We start from the raw sequence: 25,585 nt of genomic DNA, 5'->3' as shown, positions 1-25,585 counted from the left end.
TAAAGCCTTACGCCACAAGCAAAGAGAAGCATTGCACGTGTTTACGCAGTTTTATCCCTGTGTTCCTTGTTTTATTCCAACACTAGAGGGGTTACCTTCACCTTTCTACATACCACCGGGCCTGTAGAATCCTTCCTTACAATACTTCTGGGGTGTCAACCATCTGCCCCATTACATAGGAGATCTGTGCCCCCTGATGTCTGACTAGAACCCCGATACTGACCTGTATTACTCCCTCCTTCACCGTTGCCAGCCGGGAGCCGCTCTTTGTGCAGTTTCTCTCACTCTCATCGTAGGACTTTTTGTTTTCAGACAAGAAATAACATTTGTTATCAATAAGGATCCAGTGAGCCGGACACGCATGATACAGGCCTGTAAGATAGTATATAAGGCCTTAAACCTCATGCGCAATATTAAAATAAAAAAAGAAAGAATTGACAGGTGAGATGCAAACTTTATTTTAATGTAACTCTACAAATGAGCCTGGAGTTGCAGCACCCACTTGGCCTGTTAAGCTGGGCACAGTGAACCTCGCCAGGTACTACGCTGAGGAAAAGTAAAATTGGATGTTACACACAGATTGGTCTAAATCAAATGTGATTTATAGGTTTGCAAATTATCACATATCAGATGCAGTTTGAATTTTCATTCTCCAATCTGCAGGATACTTGGATCCAAAAACTGCATCCGATGTGTAAACAAAACTGCCACTTAGTACGTTTCCCCGTTCTCAGAAGATCTTTCCTATGGTCAAATCACATAAGTTAAAGAATATTTCTTGGACTTGACAGAGGATTTGTAGCTCTCAGCTTAAAGTTTCTTTGTTTAAATCTTGAAATCGGTAAATAAACTTTAGAATGTCTTCCATGAAATGAGCTAAAGACACTGCGGAAGCAACTCATCATGGAAGACCTGGACCTGTTTTACTAGATACCAATTAGATTGTAAGCTCATAAGGGAACGAAGCTTTCATCACTGTACTGTTCTATGAATATGTTTATATTATCCACTTTTTCACTTGTTCATAAATTGTAACCCTGTAAATTGCTGTGTGCCTGGCAGTGCTATATAAATAAACTACATGATGCCATCTGTTCAATATAAGTTCACCAACTTATTTACTTAGAAAATAATAATATTAAAGACTGAAAAAGAGACAACCTGGCAAAAGGACTTCTGGTAAATGTGTACTGCGGATAACTCCATCTGGTCTGATGTTTGATAATATTATTCTACAGTATGGGTATTAGGCACCTAATCTTAGTCTCAGAGCGGTATTAGCAGATTGTTAAATATAGATGAATGTCTCTAAAAATGAAACAGCTCAATTCCCGGCCCAGCACTTGATAATATTCTTATTGCTCTGGCAAATTAACTTCTTCAGAAAACTCTTTATTACGTGACTCCCACCACATCTAGGGTGTGGGAAGAGCCATAGATCCTTCAGCATGGGTCTTGTTTGTCTTAGGGTGAAGACCTAGGGCTCGATTCCAATAGGAGATTCAGCCCCATGCTGACCTGGACAGGGCTGGTTAATATTATGAGTGGGAGACGAGGTGTGGGTGCTCCTATAGTGTCACTGGCCCAGCCTGTTATAGCCCAGTGCCGGAAGCTGCTTATTAAGGTGACGCCATGAAATTGCCCCTATCAGTCCAGGCTATGAGCACTGGGTGGGGGTGGGACAACGCCAGTCATCATCATCATGTTGATCGTAATGACTGGCGCCTCTCTGTGGCATCGAACCATTCATAAGACAAATACCGCTCAGCATGCTGGGTAAAATGCTGTTTATTTTGGGGCACATTTTGCAATTGCATTTTTCAATAAATTTCTCCCAACTCTCTACATGAGGCCACTGTGTGAATGTGTCTCATACTGATAAAGATTATTAATGATGTCTATGGAGCTGACTCTTCCCCAGCTCTGTATAATACAGTTTATTTATCATCCGGAAATACACGGAGAAAATTACTGTCAGGAGCTTGAAATCCAGCAGGAACATGGGTCAGTTTAGCACACAGCTCTTATCATGTACATGTTACACGGCTGCACACACACAACACACGTTACCTGGGGAACAGGAGGATTCTGATCCATGACTGATTGTATTCACCTCGCTTCTGTCTGGACATAGAGACAGAGTCAGTATAGGAACGTATTTCCACTAATATAGATAATTAACATAAGTATGATGGTTTCAGAGATGTATCATACAGACTATGTGCTCAATCTGTTACTTATCTACATTAATAACACAACATTCATTCATATAAGTAATTGTTATTATCACTTTATATTTATGCATATTTTACAATTCTCTCAAAGTTATATCTACTAAAACCAGATTTACATAAAACTAATTTTGTGACTTTACAAATGCTAAGATGTTTTGGTCCTAACATTCTTCTTGACTTTTAATTTTGATTTTTATTTTTTTGAATCCACACATCCCACAGGCAGCACTATGTACTGTCTCCCCATCTATACACATCCCACAGGCAGCACTATGTACTGTCTCCCATCTATACACATCCCACAGACAGCACTATGTACTGTCTCCCCATCTATACACATCCCACAGACAGCACTATGTACTGTCTCCCCATCTATACACATCCCACAGACAGCACTATGTACTGTCTCCCCATCTATACACATCCCACAGGCAGCACTATGTACTGTCTCCCCATCTATACACATCCCACAGACAGCACTATGTACTGTCTCCCCATCTATACACATCCCACAGGCAGCACTATGTACTGTCTCCCATCTATACACATCCCACAGACAGCACTATGTACTGTCTCCCCATCTATACACATCCCACAGGCAGCACTATGTACTGTCTCCCCATCTATACACATCCCACAGGCAGCACTATGTACTGTCTCCCCATCTATACACATCCCACAGGCAGCACTATGTACTGTCTCCCCATCTATACACATCCCACAGGCAGCACTATGTACTGTCTCCTCATCTATACACATCCCACAGGCAGTACTATGTACTGTCTCCCCATCTATACACATCCCACAGACAGCACTATGTACTGTCTCCCATCTATACACATCCCACAGGCAGCACTATGTACTGTCTCCCCATCTACACACATCCCACAGGCAGAACTCTGTACTGTCTCCCATCTATGCACATCCCACAGGCAGTAGAGAGTACTATGTACTGCCCTGCAGTTTGTACAACACTCAGGCAGTACTATACACTGCCTCCCGTCTTTATGGGCACTGGTTTACTATGTAATAAGGCTTTCAAAATTTAGATTGCTTAATAATGCCACTTCCAACAATAATGCTATTCTGATTCTTATTCCGGTACGCCCCTCTCACCTGTATGTATTGCCCCATACTCTCTCTAACAAGCAGTGATGCCTGATTACATTGTCACCTGTCATTTATCATCCTTCCTGTCCAGGGGCGGATTGGGAATTTAAAGTGGCCCTGGAGAAAATATGAAAGTGGCCTCATGTAGGCGGGACCAAATAAATGGTAGGCGGTGCCAATACAAAATTAGGAAACCATTATCTATAGCCAAATCAGTGGTAGACAAGGCCAATGCAACACACAATGGTAGGCAGAGTCACAACAATGACAGGCATTTTAGGATCCTATACAATACAGGAAGCATTTCATTGAGTGATATACAATACACAGTGCATCCCAATTACCCATATACAATACAGGGATCATCCCACAGACCGATATACAGTGACCAGCATACAATACAGATAGCATCCTGGAAACTGGAGTACAATATAGAGAGCATAAAATAAATGTTAATAAATCAAAGTGACTGCCATACAATGCAAAGAGCATCCCAGTTACTGATATACCATACAGAGAGCATCCAAGTGACCTCTATACAATACACTTTATATATACACCAGGTAAAGGGGCAGTGACTAAGATGTCGGTATATTCATATATACAATGTCTATTAGTGTCAGTCACTCAGAGCTCAGTAAACATAGTGATCAGGGTGTGGTAGGAAGACATCACCCTCCACTCTTATACTTACTTGAGGCCATGCAGATGCTGTCGTCCATCTTGGCCATACCTGTCTACTCTCCTGGAATTCCCGGGAGGCTCCCGAATTTCAGGGAGTCCTCACACTCCCGGAAGAATAGGCAAAACTCCAGAAACTTTGCGAAATTCAAGGCAGTGAATAGAAGAGGCGGGGCCTAAAATTTCGGCTTTTTTATAGTCACCACGCCCTCCTCCTACCCCGTGTCACTTTACTTCTCCCAGGAATTTCCCGGGGGAGGTGTCTTAAAAGTGGGCATGTATGATCTTGGCCTATCCTGGCCTCTTCTTCTTGAGGCCTGGTTGCACAATAGCGATGGCAGAGGCCCCGTTAATAAAGGGTCAGGCTTTAATTAAGCAAACTGTTGTAGTGAGTTAGTTCTCCTCTGGAGAGTTTCCCCTCTTGGTTGCCAGACAGGAGGAGGAGGAAGAGGGGAGTCTGCAGCTTTTAGCTGGTGTAGGAAGGGTTAGGGCTGGAGAGATGTTTCTATGCAGAGCTCCTTGGGGGATCTTCAGCAGAGCCAAGCTGGGGTCTCTCTCTCAGTTCTCAGCCTGTCTCTCAACACTCACACTGCATCTCACGACTGCCTCTCTCTCTAACAGCTCTGATCACATCTCTCTCTCTCTCAGATTTTCTGTCTCTTTAACCTCTCAGGCTGTCTCTCTCATAACTGCTTCTCTCATTTTATCTCTCTATCAACCTATCTATCTCTCTCTTTTACCTCTCAGCCTGTCTCTCTCAGCCAGTCTTTCTCATAGCTCCCTCTTTCAGCTGTCTTTTTCACCTTTCAGCCTTGTCTCTCCAATAGCTGCCCCTTTATCTCAGGCTGTCTCTCACAGATGTCTCTTTCTAAGCTTTCAACCTGTCTCTCTCAGCCAGTTTCTCTTTTACCTCTTTCTCTCAGCTTGTCTCTCTCTGAGCCTGACTCTCTTATACCTCACAGCCTGTCTTTCTCATAGCTGCCATTCAGCCTCCCTCCCTCTCTCTCTCTCTCTCTCTCTCTCTCTCTCAGCCTGTCTCTGCCTAAGCTCTCAGCCCCTGTCTCACTCACCTGTGTCCCTCTCATCTCTCAGTCTGTCTCACTCAGCAGGGGTGGGCCAGGCATAGCTAGTCAAACCCAGAGAAACAGATCAAGCCGCCCGCCAGCCTCAGACACATAACCAATAACCAATAAATAAAGGCTGCAGTCTCTGCAATTGATTACAAGACCTGTAGGTTTGCCAAGCAGGGTCTGCTGCAGCTCAGAATGTGCACACAGACTGACACTGTCTCACTGCCTCCAGGGGGCCACAGGAAGCCATCAGTCTACCGGGGAAAGTCCCTGTAAGGTCTATCTCCAATCCTCCTCTGTCCCTGTCTGTAGGTCACCTAACATGACTCCTGCCCCCATACAAAGACCCTCACCAGCTTTCTGTCTGTGTCCCGCTCACCTTTTCCCAAATCTTCCTCCACCCTCTAATTTGTAGCTCAGTTTCTCTTTCATCTCTCTGCTCCCCCTCTTAATTTCCTAAACATTTTCCCCTGTTTTCCCCATTCCTCCTGTCCCTCCTGTACTCTTATAGCCTGAACATAATCTGAATGTGCGACTCTTGTTTGTTATTATAGATCTCTATGGAGCGCTGACTCCTCTTAAAACAGTTTATGTAACCATAAATACAGGGAGATAATTGCTGTCAGGAGCATGCACTACACAGGGAAAGTGGGACACCTCAGCACACAGCTCTTATAATATATGTGACAAGACTGACGCACAAACACGTTACCTGGGGAACAGGATGTTTCTGATCCATTGCTGCTTATATTTCCCTTACTGCTTGTAGTCTGCTCCATTGTGCCTGGACATGAAAACAGGGTCAGTATAGAAACTTAATCCCACTTATTTAGTTCACTTAAATATAGTTCTCATGCACTAGTGATCGGTGGTGGTTATAGATCTGTACAAGTGGACGGTGCTGCAGCTGCCCCCACCACCAGGCTGGATGTGTATTCTAGGGAGGGGGGTCTATGTGGACTAGCCCCTAACCTGCTCACGCAGCCTTCCCAAAAACACACAGCCCAGGAACTGTGACCACAGGGCACGAGAGGAAGCAATTGGTCCACCCAGTCATCATGCTCAGAATCTGGCTCAGATGGGGCCATGAATGGGCATATGGGCTACAGCCATAAACCCGACTACTGGGCCCCTTCAAGTATTTTGGGTGAGAGTGAAGCAGCACAACTGAAGCGCTGTCGCTGGTGTATAACTGCTAATAGAAATGGCCTCATTTAGAGTCGGCAGTAAATCCAACAAAGCCACGAGGGAGGTATATATAAGGAGGTATATATAAGGAGGTATATATAGGGAGGTATATATAGGGAGGTATATATAAGGAGGTATATATAAGGAGGTATATATAGGGAGGTATATATAGGGAGGTATATATAAGGAGGTATATATAGGGAGGTATATATAGGGAGGTATATATAGGGAGGTATATATAGGGAGGTATATATAAGGAGGTATATATAAGGAGGTATATATAAGGAGGTATATATAAGGAGGTATATATAGGGAGGTATATATAGGGAGGTATATATAGGGAGGTATATATAAGGAGGTATATATAGGGAGGTATATATAAGGAGGTATATATAAGGAGGTATATATAGGGAGGTATATATAGGGAGGTATATATAAGGAGGTATATATAGGGAGGTATATATAAGGAGGTATATATAGGGAGGTATATATAGGGAGGTATATATAGGGAGGTATATATAAGGAGGTATATATAAGGAGGTATATATAAGGAGGTATATATAGGGAGGTATATATAAGGAGGTATATATAAGGAGGTATATATAGGGAGGTATATATAGGGAGGTATATATAAGGAGGTATATATAGGGAGGTATATATAGGGAGGTATATATAGGGAGGTATATATAGGGAGGTATATATAGGGAGGTATATATAGGGAGGTATATATAGGGAGGTATATATAGGGAGGTATATATAGGGAGGTATATATAGGGAGGTATATATAAGGAGGTATATATAAGGAGGTATATATAAGGAGGTATATATAGGGAGGTATATATAAGGAGGTATATATAAGGAGGTATATATAAGGAGGTATATATAAAGAGGTATATATAAGGAGGTATATATAAGGAGGTATATATAGGGAGGTATATATAAGGAGGTATATATAAGGAGGTATATATAGGGAGGTATATATAGGGAGGTATATATAGGGAGGTATATATAGGGAGGTATATAAGGAGGTATATATAAGGAGGTATATATAAGGAGGTATATATAGGGAGGTATATATAGGGAGGTATATATAAGGAGGTATATATAAGGAGGTATATATAGGGAGGTATATATAAGGAGGTATATATAGGGAGGTATATATAAGGAGGTATATATAAGGAGGTATATATAAGGAGGTATATATAGGGAGGTATATATAGGGAGGTATATATAAGGAGGTATATATAGGGAGGTATATATAAGGAGGTATATATAGGGAGGTATATATAGGGAGGTATATATAAGGAGGTATATATAAGGAGGGATATATAAAGTGTGGTGACAGAGTTGGGAGGGGACGTGTAGCTGAACTCTAAATCACAGTGTAATAATAAAGCTGTGCAGTATCTAAGAGCTGCATGTAGAAGCAGACAGTATGTTCCCTGCATACATAACTAATTGTGTTACTTAGCTGGATGTTCTCCTAACTCTAAATGATCTATGTACTCAGCTTATTGATCATCTATGTTAACAACACATCATCATCATCATCATTTATTTATATAGCGCCACTAATTCCGCAGCGCTGTACAGAGAACTCATTCACATCCGTTCCTGCCCCATTGGAGCTTACAGTCTAAATTCCCTAATATACATACACACAGACAGACACAAGGAGAGGGAGAGATTAAGGTCAATTTTTTTGATAGCAGCCAATTAACCTACTAGTATGTTTTTGGGGTGTGGGAGGAAACCGGAGCACCCGGAGGAAACCTACGCAAACACGGGGAGAACATACAAACTCCACACAGATAAGGCCATGGTCAGGAATCGAACTCATGACCCCAGTGCTGTGAGGCAGAAGTGCTAACCACTAGGCCATCATTCATCATATATGTGATTTTATTATCACTTTATATTTCTACATTTTGTACAATTCTTATCAAGTGATATAAACTAAACCAGAACTATATTTTGCTTATTCTTGGCTCAGCTGTACAAGGTATTGAGGAGGGAATGTCACACATATAGACATGATCACTGGGGGATCCTCCTGTAGTCTCTGGGCTCATTTACCAAACTGACTGAGGTACAGAACATAATACTACATAGAGGTGCAGTGCACATAAATTAGCGCAAGTGCATTTGTATTTCTGCTAAAATGCACAGGTTTACACTGCAACATGTTGGCTTCTACGAAGAAGTAACAGAATGCAGCCAATGGGATGAGTTGGACGGAGGAAGAGCTTTTATCACTAAGTACGGGACAGGAGCTCCAATGACCTTTTGGATTATTGCAGAAATAAGCTGAAAGGATGGAGGGGGCACAATTTAGGGGCGTTCTTTGCTGTACGGCCATTTCCACTTTGAAAACAACAAGAGTTTTGTACCAGTCTGAGCTGGTGGAGATCAGATCATATCCTGTAATTATAAAGGGAATCGTCTTGCACCTTCTAAATGTACTGTGGCAGAGGAGATTCTTACACACAAAGTGCCCCATGTAGGACCGTCCTGATGTCCCCTCACTCTCATGATTTATGAAGCTAAACTGAGTTGTATTTTTGGAGAAAAGCTGAAAAGTTTTATTTAGCGAAACTGGTGATGACGTGCGCTGGTCAGACCATCGTAGCATCAAGTGTGCGTCATACATGGGGATGTGTTACACAAAGTAATGAGGTGTCAGGGAAATGTTTTTTAAATGTAATTTGTTATATTGTAGTCAGGTTGCCCCAAATTATGAAGGAACCCTTATCGGGAACATTGTAAGTCCCGGCATTCTGTATAAAAGATCCCACACGTGTACATGGAGGCTTATCTATTAAAGTATTATATTGTTGCTACTCATTTTACATAAATGTAATTATAATTTTTGTAGTGCTTAATCACACCCATTGGTATTTATTTAAATATGATTTGATTTTGTTGAAATTAAATACATTTTATTTATTGAATTTATTGATACAAAAATCATAATTTAAACCACAATTTAGAACATTTCTTAGCCCCTATGTGTCCATACATCATGAAGTGCTGAGTACTCACAGGTCGCTCTCAAGTACTCACAGGTCACTCTCAGGTAGACGGTGGATATGAGCAGAGTCAGACAGGCTACGATAAGGGTGGGGACCATTGCCAGATACGACCTCTTACCTGGAGCGGTATAAAGTCCAGTTATTGTCATGTAAAACAGAGGATGTGATTCTTCCCCAGAACACAGAAAGCTCATAAAAACAGAAACACAGACAATGAACATAATAAACATAAAATGTGGAACAAAGACTTTCTTTATATGTTGATTTTGAAGAAAATAATTTTGACTTTATGTTTTTGTGTTTTTCTAGAATCTTCAGCTGTCCCAGTAATACTGTTTGGAGCAGTAAGGGTTAAATTACAGTTTTGTCTCTATTCCAAGTAAAAAAAAAAGCAAAATGATTTAATAAGAGGTCACAGCAGATATTTAAAAACTTTGATTCATATAATAAAATGCATTATTCACAGAATATTATCAGATAAAGTACCACAAGGCTGAGTTCTAGGCCGTCTACTGGTCTCTCTTTCAAAGAGAGAGTCTGTTTGTTGCTCTGGACCCACCACAGATTTGCTTCATCTACCAGTTAAAGTACCAAAAGGCGCAGTCTGAGGCCTTCTTCTCCTCTCTATCTATATCACTATTCATGGAAGACTAATAAGCTCCTTTGGATTTCAGTATCATCTCCATGCCCAAATTATTCTCTCCTATCCAGATCTCACCATCTGTGTCCGCTGCATTACTGACTGTCATTCTGCCATCTCATCTGCAAGGTCTTCTCACCACACTCAATACAAACTGTCAAAGTGTAAGCAATTAATATTCCCACTATCCAAAATAAGCTGCATCCCCCAAAATATCTATTTCTGTTCACAACATGACAATAAATCCTATCCCTGAACCAATGACCGGCATGTACCCCAATACATATATATTACCGGCATGTGCCCCATTACATATATGTTACTACCATGTGCCCCATTACATATATATTACCAGTATGTGCCCCATTACATATATATTACCAGCATGTGCCTCATTACATATATATTACCAGCAGGTTCCCATTACATATATGTTACTACCATGTGCCCATTACATATATATTACCGGCATGTGCCCCATTACATATATATTACCAGCATGTGCCCCATTACATATATGTTACTACCATGTGCCCCATTACATATATATTACCAGTATGTGCCCCATTACATATATATTACCAGCATGTACCCCAATACATATATATTACCAGCATGTGCTCCATTACATATATATTACCAGTATGTGCCCATTACATATATATTACCAGCAGGTTCCCATTACATATATGTTACTACCATGTGCCCATTACATATATATTACAGCATGTGCCCCATTACATATATATTACCAGCTTGTGCCCCATTACATATATGTTGCTACCATGTGCCCATTACATATATATTACAGCATGTGCCCCATTACATATATGTTACTACCATGTGCCCCATTACATATATATTACCAGTATGTGCCCCATTACATATATATTACCAGTATGTGCCCCCATTACATATATATTACCAGCATGTGCCCCATTACATATATATTACAGCATGTGCCCCATTACATATATGTTACTACCATGTGCCCCATTACATATATATTACCAGTATGTGCCCCCATTACATATATATTACCAGTATGTGCCCCATTACATATATATTACCATTATGTGCCCATTACATATATATTACCAGTATGTGCCCCATTACATATATGTTACTACCATGTGCCCCATTACATATATATTACCAGTATGTGCCCCATTACATATATATTACCAGTATGTGCCCCATTACATATATATTACCAGTATGTGCCCCATTACATATATGTTACTACCATGTGCCCCATTACATATATATTACCAGTATGTGCCCCATTACATATATATTACCAGTATGTGCCCCATTACATATATATTACCAGTATGTGCCCCATTACATATATATTACCAGTATGTGCCCCATTACATATATGTTACTACCATGTGCCCCATTACATATATATTACCAGTATGTGCCCCATTACATATATATTACCAGTATGTGCCCCATTACATATATATTACCAGTATGTGCCCTATTACATATATATTACCAGTATGTGCACCATTACATATATATTACCAGTATGTGCCCCATTACAAATATATTACCAGCATGTGCCCATTACATATATATTACCAGCATGTGCCCCATTACATATATATTACCAGCATGTACCCCAATACATATATATTACCAGCAGGTTCCCATTACATATATGTTACTACCATGTGCCCATTACATATATATTACCAGCATGTGCCCATTACATATATATTACCAGCATGTGCCCATTACATATATATTACCAGTATGTGCCCATTACATATATATTACCAGCATGTGCCCCATTACATATATATTACCAGTATGTGCCCATTACATATATATTACCAGCATGTGCCCACTTTTTATATATTACCAGCATGTGCCCACTTTTTATATATAACCATCATGTGCCCCTTACATATATATTACCAGTATGTGCCCCATTACATATATATTACCACCATGTGCCCATTACATATATATTACCAGCATGTGCCCCATTACATATATATTACCAGTATGTGCCCATTACATATATATTACCACCATGTGCCCATTACATATATATTACCAGTATGTGCCCCATTACATATATATTACCAGTATGTGCCCCATTACATATATATTACCAGTATGTGCCCATTACATATATATTACCAGTATGTGCCCATTACATATATGTTACCAGTATGTGCTCCATTACATATATATTACCAGTATGTGCCCATTACATATATATTACCAGCAGGTTCCCATTACATATATGTTACTACCATGTGCCCATTACATATATATTACAGCATGTGCCCCATTACATATATATTACCAGCTTGTGCCCCATTACACATATGTTACTACCATGTGCCCATTACATATATATTACCAGTATGTGCCCCATTACATATATATTACCAGTATGTGCCCCATTACATATATATTACCAGCATGTGCCCCATTACATATATATTACCAGCATGTGCCCCATTACATATATGTTACTACCATGTGCCCCATTACATATATATTACCAGTATGTGCCCCATTACATATATATTACCATTATGTGCCCATTACATATATATTACCAGTATGTGCCCCATTACATATATGTTACTACCATGTGCCCCATTACATATATATTACCAGTATGTGCCCCATTACATATATATTACCAGTATGTGCCCCATTACATATATGTTACTACCATGTGCCCCATTACATATATATTACCAGTATGTGCCCCATTACATATATATTACCAGTATGTGCCCCATTACATATATATTACCAGTATGTGCCCCATTACATATATATATTACCAGTATGTGCCCCATTACATATATATTGCCAGTATGTGCCCCATTACATATATGTTACTACCATGTGCCCCATTACATATATATTACCAGTATGTGCCCCATTACATATATATTACCAGTATGTGCCCCATTACATATATATTACCAGTATGTGCCCCATTACATATATATTACCAGCATGTGCCCATTACATATATATTACCAGCATGTGCCCCATTACATATATATTACCAGCATGTGCCCATTACATATATATTACCAGTATGTGCCCCATTACATATATATTACCATTATGTGCCCCATTACATATATATTACCAGTATGTGCCCCATTACATATATATTACCAGTATGTGCCCCATTACATATATATTACCAGTATGTGCACCATTACATATATATTACCAGTATGTGCCCCATTACATATATGTTACCAGTATGTGCCCCATTACATATATATTACCAGTATGTGCCGCTTTACATATATATTACCAGTATGTGCCCCATTACATATATATTACCAGTATGTGCCCCATTACATATATATTACCAGCATGTGCCCACTTTTTATATATTACCATCATGTGCCCACTTTTTTTATATTACCAGCATGTGCCCCATTACATATATATTACCAGTATGTGCCCATTACATATATATTACCAGTATGTGCCCATTACATATATATTACCAGCATGTGCCCATTACATATATATTACCAGCATGTGCCCATTACATATATATTACCAGCATGTGCCCCATTACATATATATTACCAGTATGTGCCCCATTACATATATATTACCAGTATGTGCCCATTACATATATATTACCAGTATGTGCCCATTACATATATATTACCAGCATGTGCCCCATTACATATATATTACCAGCATGTGCCCATTACATATATATTACCAGCATGTGCCCCATTACATATATATTACCAGTATGTGCCCCTTACATATATATTACCAGTATGTGTTCATTACATATATATTACCACCATGTGCCCATTACATATATATTACCAGTATGTGCCCCTTACATATATATTACCAGTATGTGCCCATTACATATATATTACCAGCATGTGCCCATTACATATATATTACCACCATGTGCCCATTACATATATATTACCAGTATGTGCCCATTACATATATATTACCAGTATGTGCCCATTACATATATATTACCACCATGTGCCCATTACATATATATTACCAGTATGTGCCCATTACATATATATTACCAGTATGTGCCCCATTACATATATATTACCAGCATGTGCCTCATTACATATATATTACCAGCATGTGCCCATTACATATATATTACCACCAAGTGCCCATTACATATATATTACCAGTATGTGCCCATTACATATATATTACCAGTATGTGCCCATTACATATATATTACCAGTATGTGCCCCATTACATATATATTACCAGCATGTGCCCATTACATATATATTACCAGTATGTGCCCATTACATATATATTACCAGTATGTGCCCATTACATATATATTACCAGTATGTGCCCATTACATATATATTACCAGTATGTGCCCATTACATATATATTACCAGCATGTGCCCATTACATATATATTACCAGTATGTGCCCATTACATATATATTACCAACATGTGCCCCATTACATATATATTACCAGTATGTGCCCATTACATATATATTACCAGTATGTGCCCATTACATATATATTACCAGCATGTGCCCCATTACATATATATTACCAGTATGTGCCCATTACATATATATTACCAGTATGTGCCCATTACATATATATTACCAGTATGTGCCCATTACATATATATTACCAGCATGTGCCTCATTACATACATATTACCACCATGTGCCCATTACATATATATTACCAGTATGTGCCCCATTACATATATATTACCAGTATGTGCCACATTACATATATATTACCAGTATGTGCCACATTACATATATATTACCAGCATGTGCCCATTACATATATATTACCAGCATGTGCCTCATTACATACATATTACCAGTATGTGCCCATTACATATATATTACCAGCATGTGCCACATTACATATATATTACCAGCATGTGCCACATTACATATATATTACCACCATGTGCCCATTACATATATATTACCACCATGTGCCCATTACATATATATTACCAGCATGTGCCCCATTACATATATATTACCAGCATGTGCCCCATTACATATATATTACCAGCATGTGCCCCATTACATATATATTACCAGTATGTGCCCCATTACATATATATTACCAGTATGTGCCCCATTACATATATATTACCAGCATGTGCCCCATTACATATATATTACCAGCATGTGCCCATTACATATATATTACCAGCATGTGCCCCATTACATATATATTACCAGTATGTGCCCCATTACATATATATTACCAGTATGTGCTCCATTACATATATATTACCACCATGTGCCCATTACATATATATTACCAGTATGTGCCCCATTACATATATATTACCAGCATGTGCCTCATTACATATATATTACCAGTATGTGCCCCATTACATATATATTACCAGCATGTGCCCATTACATATATATTACCAGTATGTGCCCCTTACATATATATTACCAGTATGTGCCCATTACATATATATTACCAGCATGTGCCCATTACATATATATTACCACCATGTGCCCATTACATATATATTACCAGTATGTGCCCATTACATATATATTACCAGTATGTGCCCATTACATATATATTACCACCATGTGCCCATTACATATATATTACCAGTATGTGCCCATTACATATATATTACCAGCATGTGCCCCATTACATATATATTACCAGCATGTGCCTCATTACATATATATTACCAGCATGTGCCCATTACATATATATTACCACCATGTGCCCATTACATATATATTACCAGTATGTGCCCATTACATATATATTACCAGTATGTGCCCATTACATATATATTACCAGTATGTGCCCCATTACATATATATTACCAGCATGTGCCCATTACATATATATTACCAGTATGTGCCCATTACATATATATTACCAGTATGTGCCCATTACATATATATTACCAGTATGTGCCCATTACATATATATTACCAGTATGTGCCCATTACATATATATTACCAGTATGTGCCCCATTACATATATATTACCAGCATGTGCCCATTACATATATATTACCAGTATGTGCCCATTACATATATATTACCAGTATGTGCCCCATTACATATATATTACCAGTATGTGCCCATTACATATATATTACCAGTATGTGCCCATTACATATATATTACCAGCATGTGCCCCATTACATATATATTACCAGTATGTGCCCATTACATATATATTACCAGTATGTGCCCATTACATATATATTACCAGCATGTGCCTCATTACATACATATTACCACCATGTGCCCATTACATATATATTACCAGTATGTGCCCCATTACATATATATTACCAGTATGTGCCACATTACATATATATTACCAGTATGTGCCACATTACATATATATTACCAGCATGTGCCCATTACATATATATTACCAGCATGTGCCTCATTACATACATATTACCAGTATGTGCCCATTACATATATATTACCAGCATGTGCCACATTACATATATATTACCAGCATGTGCCACATTACATATATATTACCACCATGTGCCCATTACATATATATTACCACCATGTGCCCATTACATATATATTACCAGTATGTGCCCATTACATATATATTACCAGCATGTGCCCCATTACATATATATTACCAGCATGTGCCCCATTACATATATATTACCAGCATGTGCCCCATTACATATATATTACCAGTATGTGCCCCAATACATATATATTACCAGTATGTGCCCCATTACATATATATTACCAGTATGTGCCCCATTACATATATATTACCAGCATGTGCCCATTACATATATATTACCAGCATGTGCCCCATTACATATATATTACCAGTATGTGCCCCATTACATATATATTACCAGTATGTGCTCCATTACATATATATTACCACCATGTGCCCATTACATATATATTACCAGTATGTGCCCCATTACATATATATTACCAGCATGTGCCTCATTACATATATATTACCAGTATGTGCCCCATTACATATATATTACCAGCATGTGCCCCATTACATATATATTACCAGCATGTGCCCCATTACATATATGTTACCAGTATTAGGCCCATTGCATATATATTACCACCATGTGCCCCATTACATATATATTACCAGTATGTGCCCCTTACATATATATTACCAGTATGTGCCCCAATACATATATATTACCAGTATGTGCCCCAATACATATATATTACCACCATGTGCCTATTACATATATATTACCAGTATGTGCCCCTTACATATATATTACCAGTATTTGGCCCATTACATATATATTACCAGTATGTGCCCCATTACATATATATTACCAGTATGTGCCCCATTACATATATATTACCAGTATGTGCCCCATTACATATATATTACCAGCATGTGCCCATTACATATATATTACCAGTATGTGCCCATTACATATATATTACCAGTATGTGCCCATTACATATATATTACCAGTATGTGCCCATTACATATATATTACCAGTATGTGCCCCATTACATATATATTACCTGCATGTGCCCCTTACATATATATTACCAGTATTTGCCCCATTACATATATATTACCAGCATGTGCCCCATTGCATATATATTACCAGCATGTGCCCATTACATATATATTACCAGTATGTGCCCATTACATATATATTACCAACTTCTGGTATAAATTTATTTAAAGGAAAGAGCTTAGTGCGCTTATTTATATAATTGCCAATGCACTTATTTATGCTATTGAGTATATTTTGATATAGGAAATTGCCATTTCTGAGACCAGGGTAGAAAATGCATTTTTTCTGTTTTTACCTTGCTAAAGGAAATGCCTTATTTCTGATGTATATATCTGATACAATGAACCTTTGTTTAGAAAGTCTTTTGTGTATCGCGAAGTTTGGAAATGACCTTTTGGGGGTTTGTATCTTTCTTTGGGAATGTGTATTCTACAACTATTGTAAGAAAGGACTCATGCTAATCTCATGTTAATCAGGCATTTTGATGTGTGAGGTTCCACTTGAAGACAGAAAGGTTTAATTAAGTTCTTGCTACTAGATTTCTTGTGTCTAAAAACAAAATGCAGGACATCACAGAATTTTTCGTATTTCACAGATAAGTGTAAATATTGTTAACTTTGCATTGCATGTAAATCTATGTTTAGGTAAGCTCACTGTATCCGGATTCTAAAAATAGCCTGTGCCCAAATCTATATAAAAAGCACTGTCTTGTACACTGAAATGTATCATTCTGATATTCCATCTGACCTGACCACGGATACTTTTAATCAGTGGATCTGTCTTTGTCAGGGCACCTGAGCGAAGACCCTGCTTGACAACTTCTTCAATATTGCTGGAATTCTGTGACCTGCAGATTAGACTCTAAATCTAATCCGTTCTCTGACTGTTTCTGAGGTTTCTGAGGTTGGACCCAGCTCTCCTAGTAAAACCACTCTGCCGCAACCCAGCAGCTAGTGTGATCCATCTACAGCTTCCTGATCCATGGTAAGCGGTCAGGGATACCAGCCCAAGTGTAGAAACACGGTGTTAGGTTCTGTTCAAAACCACTTCCTTAATTACAGCCATGGAGCCAGACACGTGATATAAATGTTTTAATGTTTATTGCAGAAAAGTATAATCCAGGTAAGGCAAAATAGTTCAGGCTGAATGAAACAAAGGATTTCCAGATCTTGGCAAACAAGCAGTAAATAATAAAGAAATGCAGCAGATAACTTAACTGAAACCAGTTTGTAGTAGCAGCCAGAAACGTGCAGGTAATCCAGGAACATAGAGACACATGAACAGGCTAGGAACATCAATGACAAGCAAAGGATTCAGGAATAAGCAGGCATATATAGGCCACAGACAGGTGAGGATAATTAATTAGCAGTGCTAGTTAACCCCTGATAGAGGAATGGCCGGACAGCAGCTCCTCTGGAAAATCACAGATACTGCAGGGTAATGTGCACACAGGGTAACAAGGCAAATCATAACACAGGGTAAAATGCACACAAAAAACAGGGCAGATCATAACAAAAATGCACACAAAGAAACAAGGCAGATCATAACATAGCCCCCCCTTTAAGGAGCGGATTCCAGACGCTCCATACATGCTCCTTTCAGGTTTTTTTCCTCTTCTTTTTCTTTTTAGAAGATCTCCCTGGAGACACAATTGGGTTCTTCTCCAATGGAGTACAGAGAAGACCCAATTCTTCAGAAGCAGAAGAATTGGCAAGTTCGTCCACTAACACTCTAGTATCCTCCCAAAATTCGCTTTCAGAGTCTGAGTCCCAACCTAGAGTTAGAACAGGACTGTTAATTTTATGAGAAGATTGTGAAATGCTGATAAAGCCGGTAACCAAGGTTTGTTGTTTGTGATTGTTCTTTTTATTTTTTGAAGATATAGGTTGACCAATGGAAGCAACGGACATCGATGACTTGTGAATAAGCAGAGGAGCTGAAACACAGACCGGAATGGAAATGGAAGGACTATGTCCAGGAAAATCAACTGTTGATGGAGAGTACTTCTTGCAAACAGCATTAACAAAGTCCATGGTATTATGAATAATGGGGTCATCGGAATTTAGTAATGAGAAGGCCCAAGTTTGTGGCTCCCCTCTAAAACACATAATAATTGAACTCACTTGGTTAAATTGATCAACAAAATAATCCGGACATTCTTGAAACTGTTTCATGGAAAGTTCGAGTACTGTAACAAACTGTTTGATGTCTCCATCAAAGAGGACTGGAGGAGGATCTGATGACTCGGAAGAGGCTTTTGGGCGTTCAGACTCAATAGCAGACTCTGGAGAGTACCCAGCTTGTGCAGCAATCTCTGGAGAGTCCTCGGCTAGGACGGCAGAGCAGGAGTCCCCGGCTGGGACTGCAAGTTGGGCACACCTAACGGGAAGCCCGGACTGGGCACAGCACTCCGACTGGATAACACTGTGAGATGCCTCAGAGCGGATAACACTGTGAGATGCCTCAGAGCAGACAGCACTGTGAGATGCCTCAGAGCAGACAGCACTGTGAGGAGCCGCAGAGCAGACAGCACTGTGAGGAGCCGCAGAGCAGACAGCACTGTGAGGAGCCGCAGAGCAGACAGCACTGTGAGGAGCCGCAGAGCAGACAGCACTGTGAGGAGCCGCAGAGCAGACAGCACTGTGAGGAGCCGCAGAGAAGACAGCACTGTGAGGAGCCGCAGAGCAGACAGCACTGTGAGGAGCCGCAGAGCAGACAGCAACAAGTGGTAACTCGGGCTGAACCGAATAGAGTGGCAACTCGGGCTGAACCGAATAGAGTGGCAACTCGGGCTGAACCGCATAAAGTGGCAACTCGGGCTGAACCGCATGAACTGGCAACTCGTGCTGAACCGCATGGACTGGCAACTCGTGCTGAACCGCATGAACTGGCAACTCGGGCTGAACCGCATGGACTGGCAACTCGTGCTGAACCGCATGGACTGGCAACTTGGGCTGAACCACATGGACTGGCAACTCGGGCTGAACCGCATGGACTGGCAACTCGGGCTGAACCACATGGACTAGCAACTCGGGCTGAACCGCATGGGACAGGGCCCTCTCTGGAGCAGACCGGAGGGACAGGGCCCTCTCTGGAGCAGACTGGAGGGACAGGGCTCTCTCTGGAGCAGACTGATGGGACAGGGCCCTCTCTGATGCAGACTGGAGGGACAGGGCCCTCTCTGGAGCAGACTGGAGGGACAGGGCCCTCTCTGGAGCAGACTGGAAGGGCAGTGCCCCCTCTGGAGCAGACTGGAAGGGCAGCGCCCCCTCTGGAGCAGACTGGAAGGGCAACGCCCCCTCTGGAGCAGACTGGAAGGGCAACGCCCCCTCTGGAGCAGACTGTAGCTCAGGAACAATGACAGCAGCTTGTGACTCAGAACTGGAGGCAGCGGCTGAAGATTCGGAAGCAGGCAGTACAGTGGCAGGAGACTTGGGTGCAACGGCTGCAGCATGAGACTCGGGACCGGACACAGTGGCAGCAGGCTCCAAGCTGGAGACAGATGATGTGACCTCAGAGCTGGAGGCAGATGATGTGACCTCAGAGCTGGAGGCAGATGATGTGACCTCAGAGCTGGAGGCAGATGATGTGACCTCAGAGCTGGAGGCAGATGATGTGACCTTGGGACAGGAGGCAGAGGCTGGCACCTTGGGACAGGAGACAGAGGCTGGCACCTCGGGACAGGAGACAGAGGCTGGCACCTCGGGACAGGAGACATAGCTGGCACCTCGGAACAGGAGACAGAGGCTGGCACCTCAGAACAGGAGACAGATGCTGGCACCTCAGAACAGGAGACAGAGGCTGGCACCTCAGAACAGGAGACAGAGGCTGGCACCTCAGAACAGGAGACAGAGGCTAGCACCTCAGAACAGGAGACAGAGGCTGGCACCTCGGAGCTGGTAACTTGGGTTGGCAGATTGGGTCTCATGCCAGGGAGCAGAATAGGTGAAGTGTAAACAAATCCAGAATGCGGAGAAGTAACAACAAAAGATGGTTTGGTAGGCTGTCGTGGTCTGCAGAGAGGACAGGCTTGTAAGAAGTGTATTTTACTTGCACAGTAGAGACACAGTTTGTTGGTTATTCTGCGCCGTCGCTCCAATTCGGTCAGGTGGGGGCATGGACCACCTGTGAACCGGGCATTTGTTACACTGTAGTTGTTAGTTAAATGCAAATTTGTCATAGTACTATTAAGAGGTGCTGGCAGCACAGTTTCAGCAGCAGACAGAGTTGGCTGAAGCAAATCAACAGTATTGGATTTCAGAGAAACAGATTCTGATAGTCTCCTGAGTGGGTCCAAAAGTATAGCAGAAAATTGAGCCAGCTGAGAGTGTAACAGAATTATGTCAGTTTGCAGACACTGAAGCAGAGGCTGTTCCGCCATTTGTAGAGCAGACATGTTTGCAGGGAGAAAACACATGAAATCAATTGCAATGAGAGTTCCAGGTGAAATCTGAAGCAGGGTTTTTCCACATGACTCCAAGGCTTTCTTTTTGGCTGGTCATTCTGTTAGGTTCTGTTCAAAACCACTTCCTTAATTACAGCCATGGAGCCAGACACGTGATATAAACGTTTTAAACTGTTTATTGCAGAAAAGTATAATCCAGGTAAGGCAAAAATAAACAGTAACAGTTCAGGCTGAATGGAACAATGGATTTCCAGATCTTGGCAAACAAGCAGTAAATAATAAAGAAATGCAGCAGATGACTCAACTGAAAACAGTTTGTAGTAGCAGCCAGAAACGTGCAGGTAATCCAGGAACATAGAGACACATGACACAAAGAAACAGGGCAGATCATAATAAAAATGCACACAAAGAAACAAGGCAGATCATAACACACGGAAGTACATTAGTAGTGACAGTTACCCAGAAGGAACGAGGTTCCGGGTGCCATAAAGGAGCCCAGTGGTGGCAGCAGGCTTCTCCTACTGCGGCAGGAGGGGCGTATTCAGAATAAAGAAAGGGGACGGTGGCAAAGAAAAAACAGCTGGTTCCCAGCAACAACAGACCGGGTGGCATAGGCGGTCCATCCTGTCACACATATACATTACCAGCATGTGCCCCATTAAGTATATATTACTAGCATTCAACAAGGGACGGATGTAAAGATATATCTGTGGTTGAATATGGGTCTAGGTACAATCTAACAGACAATACCGTGCACAATACGTTCAATACATGTACACCTGTAATCTATATACAGCCGTCATCACTAGTAATAGACACTTACACCATATCTGTAGCTGGTGCAGGTGATATGGCAGAAGAATGACAGAAAAACGCGTACCTTGGAGGTGCCCAAAGCTTGAACCGTATATTGCTTCGTGCTTGGCATGCCTTATAATACACTGACTACATACACCCATTCCCCTGACTGTTCTGCCCATGAAATTGGAGGCTGTAGTAAGGATACTTTGCGCTCGAAAACAAATTGGACGTTGCTACAGTCACTGGCGTATTCTAGACATACACAGAGCAATGTTACATGAAAATATGGCAGATCTGCGTTTATGTTCCTTAAAGAATCAGGCTCATTGTGTCTGTGAACCTTCTAAGTTACTTGTCTACACTTATCCTAACCTCAATGCAATTTGTTGTGACTTTGGATAAAATATGTGTCCATTTATCTTTCCAGAATTTCTGTGTAGTGTCCATATTTAGGGCAGGGTGGCTCTATGGTGTAGGTTATCATTCTGAATCTAGCAATCATGTTTAAGAGTGATGTGCAGAAGGTGTGTTATGAGATGTATGGTGGGAATTATTGGGGGGACTATGCCACGTAGGGGAAAGAAGGGGAGGTGGGGACAACTGACTTTTAATATTTGCTCAGATCTTTTTGCCCCCACCTGTCCTTTCATTCCCTTTCATAGTGTTCCATAAAGGAATATAGAGGAGTCTTTGAGTAAACAATAATATTGTACAGTTATACAATAAAATATATAGATATTATACTTCTCACCTGCTTGAGCTACGCAGCTGGGATTGTCTGGTTTCTCAGCTTTCATGGTGAAATTCTTTTCAGCATAGGCGATATCGTCCATGGTTTATCCTTCTCTGTGCTCTCCTGAGATCTGACTCTGGCGGAAGTGAGATACTAATATAGGAACTGGTTCTCAGGTAATAGAGCTACATTTATACATCTGTACCATGTTTATCTCACAGTGACTGCAGTATAGGTTCTCAACAAACCACAAATCGCCTAAGTCACATGTTTGTGGTTTATGAAAGAAGAATTGATGTATATATACTATGAGTCAATTGTGTCACCATTGGAAAACGATCAATAACAGACATGAAATTCCAAACATTGCCTGTTATTTATACTTTAAAATACGTGCTCTGCAACGCATCTCATATGTGCTTATTTGCCCACCTCACCCATTCATAGGTAGACGTACTGCCAGTGCAAAATCTCTCTCCACCTACTTAGCAGGAATGTGGCTCAACTGGGCATGGTCATGTTTGGAGGAGTAAAACTGTCACATCTAAGCCCCACCATGCAGCAACCTCCCTCTAGGTATTGGGGGCACTTGCCAATGGCAAATATTATAAAACAAAACCAGAGAAAAAACAGTTTACATATATTATTATTATTATTATTATTATTATCTTTGACTTATAAGGCGCCACAAAGGGTCCGCAGCGCCGTACATTACATATACAGAAAACAGAACCAAGACACAACATGATACAAAAAAATATACAAACACAGGTGACAGGGTAAAGCAAATCAGATTATTTCTGGGATAGATAGTGAAAGGGAAGGAATCAGCGAGAAGAAGGCCGAAGCTTAAGAAAACAGGGCTAGCGAAGCAGGCCAAGAGGTACAGAGGGTGATGGAAAAGTAGAAGGAGCACACAAGGAAAGAGGGCCCTGCTCATGAGAGCTTACATCCTAAAGGGAAGGGGGGGACATAAATAGGGTGGTACTAAGTGGGGGAGAGAGCCAGGACAAGGAAGTTATGAGCAGGACTGATAGACTTGAATAAAGAAATGAGTCCTAAGGGTACTATCTTCCACGTTCCATCAGGTTAGCATCTACTCTCAAAGGCTTTGAGAGTAGAAGCTAACCTGATGGAACGTGGACGATCGTTCCACAGCAGGGGAGCAGCCCAGGCAAAGTCCTGAAGACGAGATGGGCTTTTATATTGCCATGCAGCTGGTACCATATATAATATGGGATATACCGAGCGCAGGCTTGTTTTTTCCTCTGGTTTTGTATCAAAATATTGCCTTATTGTCTTAGCAGCTGTCCATCAAGCCTATATAAGGCACATGTGGGTGTGGCTCACAAGCCAGCACTTGCTAGATGTAAACCCCTATACCTGGGAGGTGAGTGCATCTGATTTTAACTGCATTTTAATAGTGTTTAAAGCATATAGGTCAGTGTAGGACCTGCATATAATGAGGTGACCTTGATGTTGGGATGCAGGCTTAAATGTTTCGATCACAATATGAAATAATATCTCATGTTTTTATTGTGCTAGATACACACAGATATGCAGTGTTAAGGATAAACGCTGACAACTGTCTTCTTTGTTTTGTATACATATATGGGCATTTATATTGCCACATAGCTGGTACCACATACAATATGGGATATACCGAGCGCTGACTTATTTTTTTCTCTGGTTTTATATATATGTTATGCTGCTTTCTCTTCTTGTTCTACTCAAGCATTGAGACATAATTATGCTCAAATAAGGGCTTTATTTATAAATTTTAAATAATATAATATAAATATAAGAAAGAAAAATGAGAGAAGGGCGCCTGATAGTGCAGTAATACTGGAGTCCTACACCAATAATAAAACGTAGTAAGTACACGTACACGGCAATCTGCACTGACTACCACTGAATCCGGGAAAGGTTGGCTGTATGATTAGGACCTGATCTTTGGCACAGCTGCATTTATGAACTGCTGACTAAGGACATTGTAACAGACAAGGTCTGAATATATTTTTGTTGGAGTGTATTTTTTAACTATTTATTGTATTACAGTGTTTTTTACATACTACTCTATACAGTTCTTATTTTCTATTTGGAGCAATATAGCTGAGGCCATCCAGAATCATTGGGAATACCA

At 40.5% G+C, this 25,585-nt stretch overlaps 1 protein-coding gene across 2 annotated transcripts in view; it reads right to left on the bottom strand.

Annotated features, from left to right (window-relative positions):
* LOC142102634 (C-type lectin domain family 2 member L-like) overlaps positions 1 to 25,585 on the bottom strand; it is a 120,496-nt gene that overhangs the window by 7,770 nt on the left and 87,141 nt on the right. Inside the window, exons 3-7 of one of the 2 annotated variants that reach the window (XM_075187349.1) lie at positions 23,461 to 23,578; positions 9,347 to 9,433; positions 5,808 to 5,879; positions 2,071 to 2,124; positions 224 to 372 (exon numbers count right to left, since the gene is read on the bottom strand). In XM_075187349.1, coding sequence (XP_075043450.1) covers positions 224 to 372; positions 2,071 to 2,124; positions 5,808 to 5,879; positions 9,347 to 9,433; positions 23,461 to 23,542 — 444 coding nt within the window. In that variant the 5' untranslated portion in view covers positions 23,543 to 23,578. The remainder of the gene's footprint in view (positions 1 to 223; positions 373 to 2,070; positions 2,125 to 5,807; positions 5,880 to 9,346; positions 9,434 to 23,460; positions 23,579 to 25,585) is intronic. The other variant, XM_075187350.1, reaches the window with a different exon arrangement.

The sequence above is a fragment of the Mixophyes fleayi genome, chromosome 1, assembly GCF_038048845.1.
Source record: "Mixophyes fleayi isolate aMixFle1 chromosome 1, aMixFle1.hap1, whole genome shotgun sequence".
NCBI classification, from domain to species: Eukaryota; Metazoa; Chordata; class Amphibia; order Anura; family Limnodynastidae; genus Mixophyes; species Mixophyes fleayi.
This window is presented reverse-complemented; position numbering and strand designations above follow the sequence as displayed.